Source organism: Alligator mississippiensis, chromosome 4 (genome assembly GCF_030867095.1).
Source record: "Alligator mississippiensis isolate rAllMis1 chromosome 4, rAllMis1, whole genome shotgun sequence".
Lineage (NCBI taxonomy): Eukaryota > Metazoa > Chordata > Crocodylia > Alligatoridae > Alligator > Alligator mississippiensis.
Window position 1 is genome coordinate 29,620,380 of NC_081827.1, and position 22,359 is coordinate 29,642,738.

Here is a 22,359-nt window from a genome sequence, read left to right on the forward strand (position 1 = left end):
GAGGATTATTCAGTGCAAGTACATTGCCATCCTAATGATACTATCATTAATATCCAAGATCTGGGGTATTGACCATACAGACACCAAATAAGATCATAAACTTAATTTAATGATGTCATATTAAAAGTTTTCGAAATACGTAATCATTTTATGACAATTACAGGGAGCAAGATCAGTGGATGTGTACTTTCCAGAAGCATCCTGGTTTGACTACTATACAGTACGTATTTTTAAAGTTCCACTTATAGTTTTAACATAAAGTAAAATGTTACAGTCCAAGAAAAATAACTGAGGACTCTGTTCAATTGTCTTTTTTCTTAGCGTCTGTAGTAAAAAAATAATATAAAACCCCTTCTATACCAGGCTATCTAATTGAGCAAGAAAATTACCCGGTTCAGTAGCATTTTGCTTTCTATTTTTGGTATGTACAGCACTAAAACACAGAGGGCTGAGTTGTCAAGAGCAATCTGTAAAATTTCCACAGTTCCACAAAATCTCCACAATTGTCAGGATTTCTATATTTTTCTTGCATTTGTAAATCATCAGCTCAGCATGCTACACAGCTTTCATGCATACAGATCAGGACAGACCTACTTTGCACACCTGACTACAGACTGCACACAAGAATACAAAATTTTGTGCATGCAAAATTTTTGCCATGAAGAACTATGGAAGTCAGAAGAACTGACTGAGACAGGTACGGAGCAATCTGTCTTATAAAGAAGGCAACATCCTCCTGATCTCACAAATAATATGTTTGAATCCCCCAAAGGGGTTAGTGTTTGCTACATTAGTGTCCACTTAATTCCTTAATAACAGCATTTTCAAAAGTGCTCAGAACTGACACAACTGTGCTCTCATTGAAGGCAGTAGCCAAACATTGACATCTGGGAGTTTGGCTTTTGAAAATTCCACCCCAAGAGCTTAAGGATGCAGGTAACTGTCCTGTGCAGTGACAGGTGGGAAATGGGGAGCATAGCAGGGTTAGTGGCTTGGACGTATAAATGTCTTTATTCTTAAAGAAAATTATGCAGCACATTTAGTAGGGATAATTTTCAGCATTCTTCTACTATGACCAGTGTCTAAGCCATTGCTCCCTTTATATGGACTCTGATCTGCATGGGTTCAAAACATATTCAGATCACACTGGTGATTTCACTTCTCAATCCCTTTCCCCTCACAGCATAAGACACTGTTTTTGAATATTGTGGCAACCCTTGGGGCCCTTCCCTATACACTCATTAAAATCATGGCAAAACTTCCGTTTCTTTCAATAGTGGCATCCCAGGGGTGGTACTCAGCCAAGGAGAACTGTAAAGTGTATTCAGAGTTTTATGCTTTGTATTGCACTTCAATGTGCTTTAGCAAAATTCGACTATACATGGCTTATATGCTACCATTTTCTAAGTAGGGTCATTCTTCACTCTTACTCCAGTTTCATGTATCTTTGGTAGCCACACAGCCCTCTGGCTCTGAACAATTCTGATTAGTCTTTTCAAAATATGGCTAGATTTTGGAAAGAGGTATCTGGGAGCAGTGACCAGTGCTGCAGGGGTGCTGCACGCCCACTCCCAGTCCCCCCCTCTCCCCCTCCCTGCCTTGGGGAGGGCAGACCATGCCACAGAAGCAACAGACAGCCTTTTTTCTGAATCAGGTACGAATCTTGCCTCTGTTCTTAGCACCTCCTCCCTTTTGCTCTGTGCTCAGCGGTATCTCCCATCTCTTCCAACTCTCCCATTCCCTTGCCTGTCACTGCTGCTGTGTAATGCAGTGTTTTCGGGGCAGTAAAAGTGATGGTGGTAGGTTCCTGGTCTTTGAGCCTGCTCCCAGGCTGGCAGGGAACACCCTAGCGGGGTCCAGGGCAGAAAGGAAATACCTGCCTGCTGCTGCCACTGCCCTTGGCTGAACCCAACGGCTGGGGGCAGCAGGGACAGCAGCAACAAGGGACAGGAGAGGGGGAATAGGAGAGAAAGAGAGGGGACATGATGCTGAGCACGAAGGAGAAGGCAGGAAGGAATTCTTACCTTATTTGGGGACTTAAAAAAAGCCCCAGCTGCTGCAACATGGTCCAAAAGGGGTGTGTGACTGCACCACTACCCCTCCTCTGGGTCCACCCCTGTTTCAGGGTGTGATGCTTGTCAAAATACAAGGCTGAATATTCACAATATATAATAGTCACCCCTTAAAGAGGGGCAGAAAAGAGGGCATGTATCATTAGTCCTTCCTGGTACTGGTTCTGTAGGTTTAGGTGGGATATAATGGTACATAAAGCTTCTGTTCAAGGGTGGATTTCACCCTGTGTGAATTTAAATTAGTTTTCTAAATAAGGAAGAGAGTTGCCTTGAATTACTCTTGTACCAGTTATCCTCAGAATAGAAGGAAATCTAACAGAGTTTTCTTCCTAAATGTCTAAAAATCGCTTACCCCAACTTGAAAACTGTCGTCTTCCACATGCATAGAAAAATTACAAGAATCTTTTGCTTTCTGCTAAGAGGCCTGACAAGCTTTTTCACACTGTGTTGAACAATGACACCATTTTAAGATGATTCACTGTCTCTTATTCACGATCGCTTTATCATTGGTGCATTTCTTACATGTAAGTTTTGGGGCTGAATTCTGTTTGACATTGATGCAAAACTGGAGAACACTAAAATATGTGGCATTATTCTGCATTTACAGTGATGTAAATACAGATGGGAACTTAACCCCACATCTCTGTTTTAAAGCTGTATGATGATGACCTATAATGCTGAGATTTAAAATAAATATATTTTAAATAGTATTGGTTTTTTTGGTAGGGTGATGAAGTGCCCACTTCCTGGCATAAGAAATATGTTAGTGTTGATGCCCCATTGGACAAGATCCTACTCTTTCTCCGTGGAGGTTACATTCTACCCACGCAAACACCAGCCACAACAACCACTCTGAGGTAAATACCAGATTGTAATGTATTTACTTGAAAAGTATATGCCACCTTTCTTTGTTCAAGGATTGTGTAGAACAGGGAAAGTATTAATAACTTCATTCTTCTCATGCTGAAATGTTTCAAACAAAATATTAATTGCTAGTATTAGCTTTCTCTAGCAAAAAGCAACTCTGTATCAGTTTACTTTTTATTTAAAAATAAAATAAGAATATTTGATCATATCTCTCCAGAATACCCACTTAAATTTACTTTTATACCAATCATATGCATGAATACTGTTGGGAGTAAGATATAGAAAGGATGATGAGTGTCATGAGCAGTAACACCAAGGTTTCTTAATTATCCATGCATTGGCAGAAAAGAGAGTCAGTAGGCAGTGAGTCCAGTGAGGGCTGAGCCAAGATGGCTACAAAAGGGTGTGATAGATAGGGGAAGCAACTCATTGTCAGCTCCTGCTGGGCCATAAATTTAAGCCAAATGCCATTACCCACACCATGCCCCGGTCGTCTTCTGTTCATGTGGTCCTACATAAGTGATTCCCCTGTCTGTAATTCAACTATGCACTTTCCACCAACTTGACAGCCAGTGCCAGACCCTGCTAAAACCTACTCCTAGTCTGTCATCTGGATTTAGAAAAAGCAAACAGCTCTTCCACTGTCCACTCCTGCACTGGCCAGCCACCACACATGTGCAACAAATGTGAACAGGGTAAAGTTTAAATGTCTGCTGCTCTGTCGGACCTGCCAAGCACGCAGGGGAACATGAAAAAGCCTGACAGCCAATTTTTTGTTGGGGAAAATTCCTTCCTAACACCAATAAATCTGCATACAGCCAAAATGAAATAGCACTCCTAGATCTGGGAAGGACTGGCAGGAGGGATGATGCTCAGGGGCAACCAGCATGGGATCATTAGGGGCAGGTCCTGTCAGACCAACCTGATTGCCTTCTACGATCAGGTCACAAAATCCTTGGATGCAGGTGTTGCAGTGGATGTAGTCTTTCTGGACTTCAGGAAAGCCTTTGACACTGTCTCTCACCCTGTTCTCATTAAAAAGCTAGGCAACTGCGGCATTGATGCCTACACAGTCAGATGGGTCGCAAATTGGCTGAGGGACCGCATCCAGAGAGTGGTGGTGGACGGGTCATATTCGACCTGGAGGGATGTGGGCAGTGGGGTTCCCCAGGGCTCGGTCCATGGGCCTGCATATGGACTCTGATCTGCATGGGTTCAAAACATATTCAGATCACACTGGTGATTTTATTCAGATCACACTGGTGATCACACTGGTGCATTTAATCTCTTTATTAGCGACTTGGATGAGGGGGTGAAAAGCACCCTGTTCAAATTCGCTGACAACACTGAGATCTGGGGTGAGGTGGGCATGCTAGAAGGGAAGAGACAGGATACAGCTGGACCTGGACAGGTTACAGGGCGGGGGCAAATGAGAATAGGATGGGATTCAATACTGACAAGTGCAGGGTACTGCACTTGGGCAGTAAGAACCAGCAGCATACCTACAGGCTGGGGAACTCCCTTCTCAAAAACACAGTGGCAGAAAGAGATCTTGGAGTCATTATCGATTCCAAGATGAACATGGGCCGACAGTGTGGGGATGCAGTCAGGAAGGCCAAACGTACCTTGTCATGCATCCACAGATGCATCACAAGCAGGTCCAAGGAGGTGATCCTCCCCCCCATGCAACACTGGTCAGGCCACAGTTGGAGTACTGCATCCAATTCTGGGCACCGCACTTTAGGATGGATGTGGCCAGCATTGAGAGGGTCCAGAGGAGGGCCCCTTGCATGATCTGGGGACAGCAGGGCAGACTGTATGAGGAGAGGCTACAGGACCTGAACCTGTTCAGCCTTCACAAGAGAAGGCTGAGGGGGGACCCAGTGGCCATCTACAAACTTACCAGGGGGGACCAGTGGGGAATGGGAGAGGCTCTGTTCACCCATGCACCTCCCAGAGTAACAAGGAATAACGGCCATAAGTTGTTTGAGAGTTGGTTCAGGCTGGACATTAGAAGACACTATTCCACAGTCAGGGCAGCTAGGATTGGAACCAACTTCCAAGGGAAGTGGTGCTGGCTCCTACCTCGGGGGTCTTTAAGAGGAGGCTTGACAATTACCTAGCTGGGGTCATAAGAGCCCAGTATTCTCTTCTGCCCAGGGCAGGGGGTCGGACTTGATGATCTACTTAGGTCCCTTCCGACCCTGAATCTATGAACTATGCTCAAAGCCAAGATAAGGGGCAGACAGAACAGGAAAACAGTATAAGCTGCACCACACAGTGCAGCAAGCGGTTTGAACCTTGCGAAGCTGGGATCAGCCAGCCAATTGATGTCTTAGGCTTTCTGATAATTGGTCTATCAATGATGTCAAAGGGGGAAGGGGCTTGTGTCCCTAGTAGCACTCCTGAAAGCCAGGGAAAGATTCCTCTATGAAGCAGGAGGAGGACAGAATATACTTTATCCTATTCATTCATTAGGGTCCATTTTTTTAGTAAGGCAGACATTCGAATCACTTTTCATTGTTATACAATCAGAAGTAATTAATTATAGCATTTCTATTTTCACTGTGAACCCTGAGGTAGAAATGTGGTTCTATGATATTTCTCAACAGCCGTCTGAACCCATTTGGACTTATAATTGCTCTGAATGAAGAAGGGAAAGCTTCTGGGATGCTCTTCTGGGATGATGGTGATTCTATTGGTAAGTCTGGCCTACCTCTGTAAAGCAGTCAGAGATTCTGCAGTCACCAGATGTCTCACCAGTACAGCTTCACTGACTGGTGGAATTACTCCTGATTTATATTGGCGCGACAGGAACATAGAGCCCAAGTCTAATTCCACACAGGTGTAAATCATGGCTGGTTTCACTGAAGTTGGTAGCATTGTATTAGTGTAACACTCATGTAAGATCAGAAATAATTGCATCAGGTATAAAATCAGTATTTTACTTTCAAGCGCCTATAAAATGACCTTAGATTGCTGGAAAACAACTCCAAAGGAGTAGGCAACACTTGAAAGACTTGAACATATGGAAATTTTCAAGAGCAGGTTAGACCAAGGCTGGGCAAAATACAGCCCATGGGCCAGATCTGGGCCACTGAGGGACTTTGCCTGGCCCACAGTGGGTCCCTTGGTCTCACCCTGCTCAAGTGTGAGGGGTAGCCTGGGCTGTGGTGCATATGGCTACTGGAAGCACAGGAGGGCTGGAGTGGCTTTGAGGCTGGACTCCGTTTCATGGCAGCCCCAGTGGCAGCAGCTGTGATTCCTTCCAGCTGCCACTGCTGGACCCAGCCCTGTTCCCCAGGCACCCCAGCCCATCTGTCCCACATCCACTGCTGGAGGCAGGACCTGTGTGGGCATGGCAGTCAGCCGGGTGGCAGAGATGAGGCCATGAGCCAGCGTGGAGTGGTACCCAGGTGCGAGATTGGGAGGCAGGGCTGAGGAGACTCTAGGATCTTGGGGCATTGACAGCACAGGTCTGCCCCAGCCCTGTACCATCACTGTCCCATGATCCCAGAGTCTTCATGGAGACCAGCCAGGACCTGCATGGGCAGATGGACAGCATGGGACCACAGGCAGGTGGGGAGCTGCGTCCGGGGGTGGTGACAGCATGAGTCCAGGTCCCAGGGCACAGCCATGATCCATTCCCTGCATGCCCCAACCTGTGAAGCCAACACCTCGGCCCCATGCTGTTACCACCTGTTGCACCCACCCTGTGATCCTGGCCTTGCCCTCCTGTCCCACTCCTGAACATTGCTCCCCATCCACCTGCAGCCCCATCCTGCATAGACAGTTTTGGTGAGTTGTTGCTAAGCTGATCCAGCTCGTGACAGCTCAGCAAAACTCCCTGTGTGGCCCACGGGCCCAAATAATTGCCCACCCCTGGGTTTGACAGAGAATTGGCTGGGATGGTTTAGTCAGGGATGCTCCTGCCTTGAGCATGGAGCTGGACTAGATGGCCTTCTGAGCTTCTCTCCAGCCCTATGAAAGAACAGTTCAAAAGTTGTCTAAGTTTGATCTTATTTGCTGGCTAATACTAAATTCAACTGCATATATTTCTTGCTAACTATCTTAACCTTTCATTCTTTTATGTTTTGACAGACTCTATTGAAAATGAAAACTATTTCTTGGCCAAATATACATTCAGTGAAGTAAGTAGTAACTAGTATTTTGGTACAACTGTTACTATTTTATTTATGTCTCTTATACCTCTGGTGTTCAGCCTTTAAAGCTGGTGAGCTTCTTTGATAACAAAGTTAGAGAGCTACAGAATAATTAAAGTATGATATTATTTTGCAGTATTTCTGTCATGACCATGACATGTTGTAACCCATGCTATGACCAGGGACCTACTTCGTTTGTGGTTTTGCAGATTTCACGGAAACCACAAAATCTGGGATTATCTGCAAAATCAACAACAAAAAAGATAATAAAAATAAAATGCTAGCTCCCCCGTGGGAGCCAGAAGTCCTTGCTGCTGGGAGGGGAAGTTGCCAGCTGGCAGGGTGGCACAAAAGGCAGCAGACAAGATGGCTGCTGCCCCCCCCATGTCCCCTCCCCTGTTGGGACCTCTTTGCAAATCAGTGCCAAGGGGCAGGGATGCATGAAGGGCAGTCAGCAATCAAGATGGTGACCACTCCCTCATCTCTCCTCCTACCCAGGACCTCTCCACCAATAAGTGCTGAGGCAGGGCCTCTCTGCCAGTCAGCACTGAGAGGTGAGGCTACCATAAAATGACCACAGAATGAGAATTTTATGCCATGATCAGTCCTCAAAAATTGGTAAATCCCCCCAAGATTTGGCAGACCCCTAGCGCTAACACTGGTAACTTTCTTCAGTTCTCTCCCTTTTTCTCAGTCGTAGCTACTGGGAATGAGAGAACCATTTTCTGTTACTTGCATGCAGAAACTCCAGTGTCTTCTTAACCTTCTTCCCATGCACTTTGTGGTAGGAAATTCAGTGAGTTCCATGTTGCCCTCTGTTTAGAGTACTCCCTGTGCTGTCTGATATACTTTTGGAAATTACTCCTGTGATTCATATTCCTATAGATGCCTGAGAATGCCTCAGACCTAAAGTGTGGTTCAGATTTAATTATTTCTGTGGAGTTATATGCTGCCCTTCTCAAACAAAAACTCGGGGGGGGGGGCTTAACAATAAAAGCCAAAAAGATAGAAGCAGAATGAAATATTAAAATAATAAGGTCCAACAAAGCAAACTCTAGAAACAGATGTTCAAAAGCAATCTGCCCCCTACTTCTGATTAAGGAGTGTCTTCTCCTAGTCCAACTTAACCTTGATTTCCAACCTGCTTTCAGTATCTCTGCAAAAGGAAACAAAAATCTCCTCCCCACATTCCCTCCTATCTCTACCCATTCCCACTCTCCTGACTCACGCTACATGGAGTCTTATGCCTTATTGTTCCTCCCAAGCCAATATCTCCCTCTCTCGGAGGGGCTGTGGCTATTATGCAAACCCATTCATTATCCCCTTCCCCCCAACAAAAACACATTGTAAAATTTAAAAAAATTAGAGCAGTCAAAACCAAAATCACCTTTTCCCTGTCCACCCTGAAAGGCAACACCAAAGGGTGCCCTTGAGCTTCACCATTTGGTGGTACCTCCATTTTTGGGTGCTCACCCCAGGGCGGCCTGTAGCTCCTCTTAAAGCCCTCAAGCTGGGTAGGACCTTCCCTTTGCAGCTCGGCTGGCTGTGCAGTTCGGATACCACGTATCAGAGCTGTGCAAAATGGCACCGTTCCGTACCGACTTGTTTTTCGACAGAACAGCGTTTCATTTTGAATTTCATTTTGATTTGAAACCACTGTTCCATTTTATTTCATTGAAGCAGTTTTGCTGCTTCAATGCTGTTTCAACGTTTCTCCCATAGGCTATAATGGGGAAGCTCAAAACAGCCTATAACTTTGTCATTTCTGGGCTGATTCAGATGAAACTTGCAGGAATAGTAGCCCCTTCTGAGGGCACAAAGCCTGCCAAGCTTCAGGGAGATAGGTTTAGGGGTTTCAGGGAAACTGCAGCTCAAATTCTTGAAAGCAAAACTCATGTCGTGTATGTGTTGAGCCACAGCAGGATTGAAACTACAGGCATGCTAGCCCCTGCTGAGGCACCAAAACCTGCCAGATTTCAAGGAGATAGGTACAGGGGTTTGGGGGAAACTGCACCTCAAGCTGCTGACAAGCAAAACTCGTGACATGGGTGACACTGTGTGTGTTAAGGTGCAGCAAGGTGAAAGCTGCAGGCCTGCTAGCCCCTGCTGAGGCCAGCAAGCCTGCCAGCTGTCAAGGAGATAGGTGCAGGGGTTTGGGGTTCTGGGCCCTGCACCTCTGGCTCCTGACAGGCAAAACTCATGACATGGGTAGGTGACATTTTGTGTGTGTGTGTGTGTGTGTGTTAAGAGGTGCCCTCACTCAACTGACACCAAGGCAGAAAGCAGGGCAGTTCAAACAATGCTGCCTTTTATGCAGTTTTTCCAGTCCTCCCCCAGAGCACTGGGATTGGAGAGACCTCAGGGAAGGATGACAGTCACTGGCCAGCTATGCAGTCAATAATGAGAGCAGTCCTCCCCTGCCTCCCTCCTCTTCCCCTTCCCTCTCCTTACTTTAGTTTCTGTTTCCCTGTAGGGAAGTCCAGCTTGAGCTTTGAAACTTGAAATGTTTTGAAAATTTTGAAACGTTTCGACTTGCCTCATTTCGTTTCGAGGCTGTTTCAAAGCTCTCTGTTTCATTTTGATTTCACTGTTTTGAGCTTGAAACCAGTTGAAACAGCGTTAAAAAGAAAATGCTGGTGAAATTTTGCACAGCCCTACCAGATATGGCTCTAGAAGCACAGAATGAATGTCACTGTAGTTTAAAAAAAGAACAGGTAGAATAAATCTAGGTTTTAGTTGAGAAAAATACTATAAAAACAAGTTTACAAAAACTAGAAGCTTATACATTATATGATAGAAATAAGGACATTCATGTGAAAAAACCTGATGACTTAACGTCAGCAAGTGAAACACGCTTGTTTTTTATCTGTAATTCCAATCTGTAGGAGGAAATTTTGAAAATATACCAGTTTATTGAGGACGATTTGAATAATTCAGAAGATAGGGGGAAAGGAATAACCTGTACTTGAACCAATGTTCTGGCACGGTTTTTACATTATACATTCCCTAAAAGTTTGCCATCAGTGGTAGTTATTTAGAGGAATGAAACGTCAGTAATTTATATTCTGATGCCGTTCCTGGAATTAATGCCTTCCGTGCATGATATGATTAGAATGGGTTGATAGATGTTTTTGTGTGTTTGTGTATAGAGTGATATCAGATATTTTCGAATATATTACATGTTCAGTATTTAAAGTTCATTATTTATTTTTTTCTTCTGAATGCTGTGAGAACAATTGCAGTTTTTATCTTGTTGCTGTAAGAAAAATGGCATTTTAGTTGTAAAATAGGAAGAGAGATTACTTTACGTTTCTGTATATAGAAAATCACTTTGGGCAGACTAGAGAAGGGACTGTAACCAGATTTATATTAAATTCTGATCTGTGCAAATTTGATTGCTGATTCAGTAGTGCTTCCATTTCTCATTGCTTATGTTTTATTTCTCCCTGTAAATCTTTGTCTGAAATACCTACCTGCATTCCAGTAACCTCTGATGTCAAAATTTTCATTATCAGTATGCTGAAGTGTAAAACATTCAAATCTCAGATAGCGAATTACAAATGTATGAAACTTGTGCGACATTCTCAGCACATGAAATTCTCAGCGTATGCTGCACATTCCTACCTACTTATGGAACTACTCCATAATTTAATTTCATTATAATTATAGGGCAACACTTTAAAATGAAATGATAAGAGAACACTTAAAAAAACATACTTTATTTCTGCTTTCAAAATATTTACTGACACATACAGGGCTTGATCCAGCAAATTGGAATTTTGCCTAAGTAAGGACTTTAGTGGGAGACCCTACAATTTATATTTTAATTTTAAATTGCAAAAGCTTTAAGTTCTAAGTATTTTGTTCTAGTTTCTGCTTTTATCCCCTCCTATTAAAATAATGTAAGCTAATTTATGCTAAATGTGCTAACATTTTTATCATACTTAAAGAAGTGATCATTGCAAAGCAATTAATCATTTCCTAAGCAGAGCAATTAATCTTTATGTCTTTAAGAGCTTGGGTGGAAGGCAGAGTAGATTTGCACCGTTAGGAGCTTTGATCATATAACTAATGTAGTGATCCCTCTTCATTACTTGTGTGGGAAATTACTGTATCTGGTGATCTAATATGATTGGTTTATTGCAATGGTTCTCAATCAGGGTGCCGTGGTATCTTGGGGTGCCCTGTGATTCACTTAAGCATATCACAGGGTGCCACACAATGGTAGCAGTGTTAGGTGTGCAAACATGATTCACAAGATAAGCCCAGATATTTCAAATACAAATCTACAGTGTTAACAGACCTGCTGTGGTCTTTCTGAGTTTTTTGCAACAGCAAAATTGATCTATTGTTTCCCTCAAAAAAAGCTGGAAAACTATGAGCTGGTATTATATGAGGGTTCTTCAAGTCTAAGGAAGGGTGCCTTGAGTCTAAAACGGTTGAGAACCGCTGGTTCAGAAACTTTCTTGGTATATCTATTTTCAAAAATAAGAAGGGCTATGTCTCATGTTATGCTTAGGATATGTTAAGTGCGCTGAAAATGTGAGCTGATTGTCTGTCCCAACCTGTTGGTTGGGACAGACAATCCCAATCACTAAAGTCTTTTCAGGACTGCTAGCAACAGAGATCTGACTTGCCCCATATATCTGACAGCAGGTGCTTGACTCACTGTGCCTCCCTCCACCTGCTGCCAGTGGCAGAGACCCGACTTGCCTCAATATGCCTGGGACTCCGCTATGGGGCCCTTTGCCATTCAAACTGGCATCAAGCAGGGCTGCATGATCACACTGATTTTGTTTTCTATCTTTCTTGCGTCACCAAGATACTAATCCATGATTGTCTGCCACATGGCATTGGCATCCAGTACAGGATGGATGGTAACTTTTTCAATCTCTCCTTCCTCTGTGCTAAAACCAGAGTTACTTCAGCCTCAATTGTGGAACTTCTGTATGCTGATGGTTGTGCTGTTGTTGCATTTACTGAGGAGGACCTACTATGGCCCATAACTGCCTCTACAGTACTATGGCTCATACCTGGGACTGACTCTTAACATCAGAAAAACAAAATTGCTTCACCAGCCTGCTCCAAGCTCCCCACCTCCCGGGGCAAAGATCCTCATTGCTGGACAGGAGATGGAGAATGTTGAACACTTTGCATACCTTGGGAGCCATCTCTCGAAGAAGGCCAACATCAACAAAGAGATTCAGTACAGGATCTGATGTGCTAGCTCTGTCTTCAGAAGACTGAATCATTGTGTGTTCAGTGATCATGACTATTTGCCTGAATTGCATGTAAGCAGGTGCAACTACCTAAAGACCAAGCATGACACATCCATTCAATAGCAAAAAGCTATTGCGAATCAACACAATAGAGGTAAATGATAAGTAAAGCAAACAAGCTATTAAGCAAGTCTCACTATCCACCAGGTCTAGGAGTCTCGCAGGATCAGTGGCCATCTGGCCAGGAATGTTGCTGTCTTCCATTGGTTCAGGAACTTTTCAGAGGAGGAGCAGCCCCCACAAGCCAATACCCATTATTTATACATGGCTGCTAAACATAATGTTAATATTCTAATAAATGATCTGATGGGTTTTATTTAAATGTCATTGGCCATGTGTAGACAAAATGAGAGGTGTATGTGCACAACACTTTAAAGCGGTCTAAATGCTTTTGCACCACTTTAATGGTGTCAGTGTTTGCATGCCTCGGCAGCATATAGTGCATTAATTCCAGTTGTAGGAAATTCGGTGGTGTAATGCACCTTAAATGACTTGGGGCACAGCGAACTAAAACTCCCCCACCCTCCCCCGCAGCCAGGGACTGGTCTGCCTGCCAACAGCTCACCCTCCCCTCTCTGCCGGAGAGGCAGGTAAGTTAGCAGGGTGTGTGCACGACACAGGGGTTTAATCATCCCTAAATTGAAATGGTATTTTTTTAAACCCACCACTTCAATATAGAGCCCCCCATTTTGTCTACACATGCCCTTTGTTTCACTGGCAGACAAGGTTCTTTGGGTAAATCTGTTATATTTTATTAAACCAACTCAATTACTTGGAAAAATTCTTCTTAGCAAGCTTTTGGGTTTAAATACCCTTCGTCAGGCTGAGGAAGCATCCGCAGTTGGTGTGTGCTCTTTGTTTCACTAAAACTTCCAGGACTAGATTAAATTAGACTTCTTATGGGCCAAGGAAGTGCAAATTAGTTAAAACTTAGATATTTGAGGAAGTAACAGGGCAATAGGGAAGTCCTCTTATCTCCTTTCTTCCAATGGTAAATTGCTGTTCTAACCCTGGCTAACAAGGCTGCCTTCTTATTGATTGTGTACAATTAGACAGATGGACAGTTTTGTTTTTTCTGCGGATCAAGCCAGCCACAGCATCTGCAAATGCTCACATTATGGTATGTCACTCCAGGACAGGCTTCAGGCCTGTTATTGCCGCTTAGCCATAGGCCCTTTGAAAATGGCCTTTGAAACTGTCATACACACCTATGTACCGCCTACAACATCAGGACTCAAACAAAACTCCTACTATATAAGGCTGTGGTAATTCCAGCTCTTCTCTATGGCTGTGAACCTAGGGTGACCTACAAGGACCACCTGAAAAGCCTGTAACACTATCACCAGTGCTGCCTTTGGAAGATCCTTAGCATAAAATGGAAGGATTGTGGCTGACACTAACTCCACCGGTATGGAAGCATTGATTATTCAATATCAGTTGCAGTGGACAGGGCATTGTGTGCTTCTTGTCTGATGTGTATATATACTAAAACAACTGTTATACTTCCAACTCAGCCAAGGACAAAAGACAGGAGGAGGCTAGAGGAAATGCTTCAAGGGCACCCTCAAGGTGAACTTAAGAAGTGTGGCATTGACACCATAAACTGGAAAAAACTATCCCAGGACAGGGATACATGGCAGTGCCTTGTGAGAGAAGGCACATCTTACGGTGAGAAAAATCATCTTGCCTTGGAGGCAGAAAAATGACAGAAATGGAAGAAAAGAAAACAAGACGGAGAAATCTGTGGTCTGACCCTCCCTTTAACCACCACCTGTGACATATGCCAGAGGGTCTGCAGCTCTGGGATTGGCCTTTTTAGCCATCAAGGGACTCATCTACAACCCTTTACTTGACTTGTAGGACTGATCATCCTTGACCATGAGGAATCACTGTTGACAAGTGTACATAGCTGCTTCAACTTCTATAGCATTTATTCCACTTATTTTAATTTATCTACATATGGCCCCCTCTACATGGTGCAGGTATTGCACAATTAGATGATTAATTGTGCAATTAACTGAAACCACCTACACATGCAAAGTAGCTATCACACCATAAAAAGGTCCAGCGAGCTACAAAGTTAGACCTTGAAAATGTGTACTAACTTTGTAGCTGGTTGCTATCCAGCTTTAATTTGCACATGAAGCAAGGTCTCCCCTGCAGCTGGGAGCCCTGTCAGCTGACTGGGCTCCCAGCCTCAGGAGTGCACCTTGCCTAGCCAGGGCTGGGAGTCCCACAATTGAGGGGACTCTCAGCCCTAGCAGCTGCCGACTGTGCAACTCAGGCATGCCCCACAGCTTCTGGGACCCAGAGCCCCACACCCTGCAGGTGCTGTGTCCTGGCAGCAAACCTCCCAGTGCCAGGACTAAGAGGGTCCTGGCAGCCATGGGACACAGCTGTGATCTCATAGCCCTGGGAGTCAGTTGAGGTGGCTCCCGGCTGCCAGAGTTTGCTTCTTGCTGGTGATGGGGGGCAGAACCCAGAACCGGGCTCCCCCTGCGCTGGCAATAAGACGCAATGGGATCTAATGCATGATTCCACAGTCATGCCTCTTGCCATGCAAGTGTGACATGGCAGGAGGTGCAATTTTTTGGACTGTGCATTAGAAGGTCAAGAAGATTCTAAGCATTTGTTGTAAATATTCATTTTGTTTCTTGCTTTGCTGGGTTTTAACAATGTGCAAAATCCTATCCTGTATGAAAATTAAGGGGTTTACTATGCCTGTTATAAAGTCTTTTCTATCTTTATTCCTTTTGATGTTTTAATATCTATATAAAGCTTTCTGCTTGGCAAATAGTAGTATAAATATTCACTGAATATTTCCCAAAGAGTCTCTACAAATCTAAAATTGTGACTTCTGAATTATTATAGGGCCAACTGAGGACAACAATTGTTAAAAATGGCTACCGGGCAGTTGATTCTTTGACTTACAACAAGCTTCAGATTCTTGGTGTGGCCTCAAGACCTAACACTGTTGTTCTCAATGGAAAAGTCATCAGTAATGAGAACTTACAGTATCAGGCTAATGGGGTAAGTGTTTTTCTGAAGAATTATTAAAAATCTTATGTATAGACATATTTGACCCAAACTTAAAGAGGAGAGTCAATGATAATGCTAATAATTTTCAGTTCATGCCCTGAATCTTTCTAAATGTGACTGAAAATCAGATTTTTGATATAGCAGTGTCTGAGGATAAAATTGGAAGAAGAAAAAGTCACAATCATAAGAATGGAAGACTTCCTGGCTTCAGGTCCCTTCCAGCCCCTAATGACTATGAAACTATGTTCCAGGAAAATGTATATTTTCTTCTTAGACACATGACACCTCTCACTTACTTGATGTCTGCTGCTTATACAAGTTAATGCTTTCATATTTATAAAGTGGTGATAAAATAACAAATGATTCTTTAGGGTGAAATATTAGCTGCTACTCTTTTGTTTTACTGTTTGGTCAACAACCTGGGAAAACCTGCCAGGGTATTATTTAGCAACAACTAAAAAGAATTTCTTGAGTAGGCACATGACAGATATTTTATGAAAAATGAGTGCACAGAATATCCAATAAAAATGGATATAGTTCATTTTAGTGAATGCTTCCATTTCTTCACAAGAAAGATTTGTAGTTGTTCAAAATCTGTTTGTGTTTCATCAAGGGACTTATGTATCAGTTATAGCAATAGCTACAACTTCAGTATACTAGTCTGGTAAACTAATGTGGTCCCATTCATGTGTCTCAGGTCTCTAACTGGGGTTACAGGTCTAAAAGAGCCTATATAGTAGAAGAAGAAGGAATCATCCGTTAGTTTGCAAATCACAGATAAGGGCTTTCCTAATAGCTGAAGCAGCCTCTGTTGTTTCCCCTTGTTGCTGATATGGGGAACAACAGGAGAATCAGTATTATCATAGCTCTTCTCACCCTGATGCTCCAGCACAAAACACCCCACAGAGTTAGGCTTTGCACTCTGTGTGGGGAGCGTGGTACACAACTCTTTCCCACAGTTCTGCTTGTAGACAGCCCTCTGTGTTAGTGAGGATAAGATTAAGAAGTGTCTTTAAGGTCTTGTTAATATTTGATTTAAGACAGAGAGCCAGAGGAACAAGCAGTGGCTATCATTTTTGCTTTGTTATGCTATTTACTTGGTTTGCTAATGTGAGTTCATACAGAATCAAAGTCAATACTCATTACATGCAATTATTTCTAAAGCTTTTCTTACTGAAGAAAGGTGTTGGAAAAAAAAGAAAATTTTAAAGAATAAATTCTGCCTTAAGAAACATGGAAAACTCACTTTTAGAAGGAAACATCATAAATAACTGTAATCGAAATCACCTCCAAGGAAGTAATTTTTAACAGCAGAACTGCTTCTTAGCAAGCTGAAAGCAATACAAGCATAATAGGAAAAGGACAAAAACTCCACAGAGATTTACTTAGAAGGAAGCAACCAAGAAAACCCATATGATAGCAGCATGCAAACAGGTGAAAACATAAAATGATCAACAACAAAGATGTGAAAAGCTGGTCACAAAATTACTTTTATATTTTGATTTACACACAAGAATAAATCAGAACACATCCATCCAGCTGTTGCAGGGCACTTGGGTGTCCTGCTCCGTTTAAGGGCTGGAACTGCTAGGGAGAGAGCCCTAGGAGTCAGTTGGGAGCCCCAGCTGCTGGTTACCAGGGCAGCCAGAACAAGTTAGTTGGCCCACACCTGCCAACGGTCAGCTGACCGGAAGGGGCAGGGCCCGGCTCATATACAAGCCCCAGGGCTGAGGCCAGGAAGGCAGTTCCCTGCTAGCAGCCAGAGGGGAAGGAGCCTCCAGGGAGGAAGTGCCCAGTGATGCTGCAATTGCTTGATATGCTGCACCTAGGGCTAAGGGGGCTCCATGAGCTCCACAGGTACCCTTGCCTAGTAGACACTTAGTGCCGGGGATGAAATCTGATTCTCTTAAAGGGTCAGAGCACGCCCTGATCTTTTGTATTATGTTATAGCCCAGGGGCTTATGTTTTGTTTGCTGTTGTATACAGCTGGTGGTTTGGGTGAGGCTATTTGGGGAAGGAGGAGGCCTCATTGGGGGCCCACTGCAGTGTGGGGACCCTGGTGCCAGCGAGGGAGTGGCATTTTGGGGGTGCACAGACCCCGACGCCAGTGAGGGCGTGGCATGAGGGGCGCAGAGACAGGGCTGTGGTGAGCCCAGAGAGGACAAGGGGGACAAATCACAGCAAGGCCTAGATTGGACAATGTCAATACCATCTGTGAGGCTTGGGGTGTGGTAAAGGGCTGGTTGGAGCCACGCATAAGGCTGGGGTGCCCTGGGACATCTATTTTGAAATGGGACCCACAAGGGGTCTGGGACCCATGGGGTTCAGGGAAGTCCACCAGGACCATGCCCAAGTAGGCTTAAAAGCAGCCTCCCTACTCATTACAATTATAGCAAGACGTGGTGGGGAGAATAGAAGGTGCCCAGCGGGCCATACTGGCACAGTTGAGGGGCCCTAGGGGTAACACGGCCATCCCTGAGGATCCCATCCTGTGACACCAGCTCACATCTCTGCTCCTGAACAACTACTGAGAAAAGAAAGAATACAAGGAGTAACCATTTAGTCTTGTATGGTAGCAAAGCCTTAATTAGTCAATAATTTAAAGATACCCATAGATCCCATCTAACCTTGGCAGCCATTGCTTTCTGAAAGTCCTAGTGGTATGTTCAATTTATCGTAATATTATGAGCACCATTTTTTTTTTTTTAGAGCAGTTTTTGGCAAGTATACCACAGATTAACACCACACCCTCCCCAAGTGCTAACTCAATTCTTGATCTGCTGCTTTGCTTTCTGCTTCCTACTCTGTACTTCCTGCCAAATCTCCTCATCTGCTTTCTGCCCTGTGTTCCCTGCCTGATAGGGCAGGAAGCAGAGCAGGCAATCGGCTGCTGTGCTGCCTGTCCCCTCCCTGATCTGCTGCCCTGTCTTTTCTCTGATATGTTGGGTGCCATGCAGAGAGGCTGCCCATGCTGTTTAAAGCACTCATGTAGCAGGTTGGCCAGAGCTGCTCTAGAAAATGCCTAAGGCACTGGATTCACAAAAGGACTGAAGTGCCTCAGCAGTAATTAACTGTTAGGTGCCCAGTCCCTGTAGAAGAATCCATAGAACCAACACACTGAGCGGAGACCTACCTCATTAGTCAATGGGCAAATGTGGAGGACAGGGGTATATCATTAATCATACCTTTTTCTGGGGTATAGGTGTCTTATTCCACCGTAATGGGAAGAGCCTCCCACTATTTGAGATTCACAACCTGGAGCCATCTCCTGAAGTCAGGCATCTATGCCGCTTCTTTCAGAAACAAAGGAGAGTGAAGGCTTTCTTTTAAAGGAGGTGATAATGACTCTAGGCCTTATCCAGGATATGGGAGTTTAGTCCCCTCCTCTGGCTGCATGTGTTCAAAACCACAGCTCCCACCTGACCTATGGCTTATCCACTAGGTTTATATGCTGTTTTGGAGTGGCTGTAATTTCTTCCTCTTGATGCTGTGCTACTTTGCATGGCAAATTGAAGATTCATTGGTTCAAAAAAAAAAAAAGCAAGCAACAGTGAGCATAGCTGTATCACTCTTTGGCTGGGAACTTGTCTGGGCAGAACGAATCCTGGGTTCTTGTCCCTGCTCCAAGGATTGTTTCTACATTTTACCCATGACAGTTTAATGTAAAATACAGAAGCAGTCATTGAGACAGGGGCTGGAGCTTAGGACTCCCCTCTCCCTGCTTAGTGTCCTAATCACAGAGCTAAGGAATTGTGTTCTCTTGTATGCTTTCTCTCTGGCATTATGATTTGTTAAATACGTTATGCAACATGGCACAGCTTCAACAGAAGGGACCAAGAGTGGCCTAATTCTAAAATAGCCTGTTGCCTGGTGGTGGGAGGATTTGTCTGAAGATAAAATTTTGCATTCTCTCAGTTACACTCTTACAGGTTTTGTCTTACAGAACTTGATGATTAATCCTTTTATCTCAGGAATCTCACATAATGGGCCTGTGATAGTAGCTGTAGATGTTAATTTATATTGGACCCATCTCTGTATTTGAAAAGGGGGCAGAAATGAGCCTTTTGGAATAATGCAAGATGGCTTTTTATTGGTCTGGTGCTAAAATAGATCTGCCCTTGCTGACTGATTAAACATGTTTTACATGTTTTCTTGTGTATTAAGTATACTTGTTGGTACAACATATGCTGGTACATATGCTGTCATATCTTTATGTAAATAAAGACTAGTTGGCATATCTAGCCAGTATTGTTGGTTTACCATACAGAAATATTATAGATGTTGAAATGCTCAAAAGGCAGTTATTCTGAGGCTCCAGGACTTGCCTCAAAATTCACGCCTTCCTGAAAAACTGTGCTATAAGATTGTATCTCTCATTTAAAAAACAAAACTGAAAACTTCTAGCTCCCATAGTTGCAGTGAGAATCTTGAAAATTAGACCCACATGTAAATTAATGCAGCACTGTCTACCTATGTTTGAAGAATGCATGAAAAAAACAGCTAAAAGGGGTGAGCTGCCCCCATGCATCTTAATAGGTTGTTGATTCTGAAAGCTAAAGATGAGAATTTGTCACATACTAGGAAAGGAATATAAGGAAAAACACAGCATACATGAAGTATTAGTATTGAATTAACAATGGGACCTCTGCTGATCGTATCTATAATTTCCTATTTAATTAATCTTATTAATTTATCTGAAGCTGTTAAACAATTTTGTAGAAGCGCTGATGAATCTAGGGACCTTGTCAGAGAATTAGGCCCAATTTGGCATTAAGCAGGTAAGGTGTTGCCTAAAGGCTTACATTAAAGTTTCTGTGGTCTAAACTCAAACTTGTTGTCTTGCTAACAGTTGAAACTTATCTTTAATATTAATTTAGTAGCTATTGATTAATTTTGTGTGCTTATTTCTACAGAAACTCACTTTACAGATTTCTGCACCGCTTAGTCAAGACCTGAACATTATACTTCAATACAACATTTAGTAAACAGATAAGTGATTTAACATCACTGGTTCCCAAATTTTGATTTTGATGTTGTCACGTCCTTGATGTCTTAGTTTTCTCCTGCATATGAATGTGTATTACAATATATAAATAATCAGTTCATATTTTTAATGCAACAGTTCTTCAAATAAAGAAATGTTATGATCATGTCCATGGGAATCACTGTGTTATGAAAACTATTGCATATCCAGAAACAGAAAAAAATAACTCCAAAAAAATCCATAATCTTTGGTAGTCTAATCCTGCCCTATTTTAGTCAATTTGATTGTTATTTTTTATTTTAAAAGGAGCATAACATGGAATTTTTCTCTCTATTAAAATAAAAAAATTTGGCAAAAAATGTTTCTAAATTTTAACAGTTAAAAGAAGGATAAAATGGAATCCTGTGACAACTGAGAAGGCAAGGCACAAGGCTGTTCTCAGCAATGGAAATAGCTCATCACAAATCTTGGCCTATAAAAGTTTTCATGTTGCTGTCTTTCTAGACCATACTTATAGATGTAGGATCAGTTTCTGCCTCTTATGCTTTTCTCTAGCGTACATGTTAGCACAAACACACTTAACCAGTTACCTACAAATTCTGTAAAGGGTGTGGTCCCCAAGACTCATTGCTGGGATTAGGATGTAGTCACCAATTCCAGGAACCACATCTGTGGCATGAGGCCAGTTTTGACTCTCTTCTTATACTGCTGAGTTGCAGAGTGCTGGCCAGATGCTGAGGGCTACCCAAGGTACACAGAGATAACTTTAGGAATCTAATTTTGGGATGCTGGCATTGCTGTTTTTTAGCTTCAGAGTGAAACAATTGTGATAGCAATCCATGGAATTTTCCATACTGGGGAATAGGGCTGTGTGAAACAGCACCATTTCATTTCAACTTCTGTTTTGCCGTTTCGACAGGACAGTGTTTCGTTTAGAGTTTTGTTTAGTTTCAAAATCACTGTTCCGTTTTGTTTCATTGAAACTCTTTTGCTGTTTCGACGTTTCACCCATAGGCTATAATGGGAAAGCACAAAACTGCCTATAATGTTGTCATTTCTTGCCTGATTGGGATGAAACTTGCAGGAATGGCAGCCCCTGCTGAGGCCACAAAGTCTGCAAAGTCTCAAGGAGATAGATACAGGGGTTTCTGGTATCACAGTCATTGGCCAGCTACACATGTCAATATGAGGTCAGTCTTCCCCCTCCCTCCCCTTACTTTCTGTTTCTCTGCAAGCAAGCAAAGCTTTGAAACATTTCATTTTGAGGCTTATTTCAAAGCCTTTCGCTTTGTTTCGATTTCACTGTTTTGAGCTCAAAATGAGTCGAAACAGTGTCAAAACGAAATACCTGGTGAAATTTTGCACAACTCTACTGGGGAACCCCTCACAGTGTAAAAACAATGCCATACCCCAGAGGGTGGTATAACCACAAAAGGAGTCAAAACTTTTGTGGACTTTTGACCAAAGTAGCTGAGAATTGCCCTAATGCAGCCTGCCTTCTGGGGAAGTGTGAAAGGTTCCTTGAGGCTGTGACAATCAACAGGGGAAGTGACAATTGTGGGAACAGCAACAGGTAGAAATGGAGCCAATCTGTGGGGGCAGGAGATGGCAGTGGTGGCTGTAGGCATGCTGGGAGGGCCCTTGAAGTAGAAAAGAAAGAGCAGAGGAAGGAAAAGGAAAGGAATCCCAGCCTGCAGCCTACTCTCCCCTGCAGAAAGACTTGCAATGTCTATGGACAGATCTGTGGCTCAAGGATTGGGTTCTTAAATTACTTCAAGACCCATCAGAGAGCCATGTTAGAGATCATCCTTGAATCAAAAGATTGTCAAGAACAATGAGGGCATAAACCACCCAAATTTGAGAAACACAGCTCTAAACAGGCTGCCCAAGGTCTATCTAGCCAAGCATCTCTGACAGCAGTAAGTAGTGGATGCTTACGAGTAGGGCTGTACAAT

General features: G+C 43.3%; 1 protein-coding gene across 1 annotated transcript; it reads left to right on the top strand.

Annotated features, from left to right (window-relative positions):
• Positions 1–167: 167 nt before the first annotated feature.
• On the top strand, positions 168–20,574 carry LOC132249808 (sucrase-isomaltase, intestinal-like). Its single transcript, XM_059725479.1, has 6 exons — positions 168–220; positions 2,799–2,929; positions 5,552–5,640; positions 7,041–7,090; positions 15,253–15,411; positions 20,334–20,574. Exons 3-6 carry the CDS (start codon positions 5,610–5,612, stop codon positions 20,400–20,402), a joined length of 309 nt encoding a protein of 102 aa, XP_059581462.1. The 5' UTR covers positions 168–220; positions 2,799–2,929; positions 5,552–5,609; the 3' UTR covers positions 20,403–20,574.
• The last annotated feature ends 1,785 nt before the right edge of the window (positions 20,575–22,359 follow it).

Coding starts and splice junctions, on each gene's coding strand:
- LOC132249808 (XM_059725479.1), top strand. CDS start 5,610: ATGCTCTTCTGGGATGATGGTGATTCTATTG. Junction 5,641..7,040: donor GGATGATGGTGATTCTATTG/GTAAGTCTGGCC, acceptor ATGTTTTGACAG/ACTCTATTGAAAATGAAAAC. Junction 15,412..20,333: donor TACAGTATCAGGCTAATGGG/GTAAGTGTTTTT, acceptor TTATTTCTACAG/AAACTCACTTTACAGATTTC.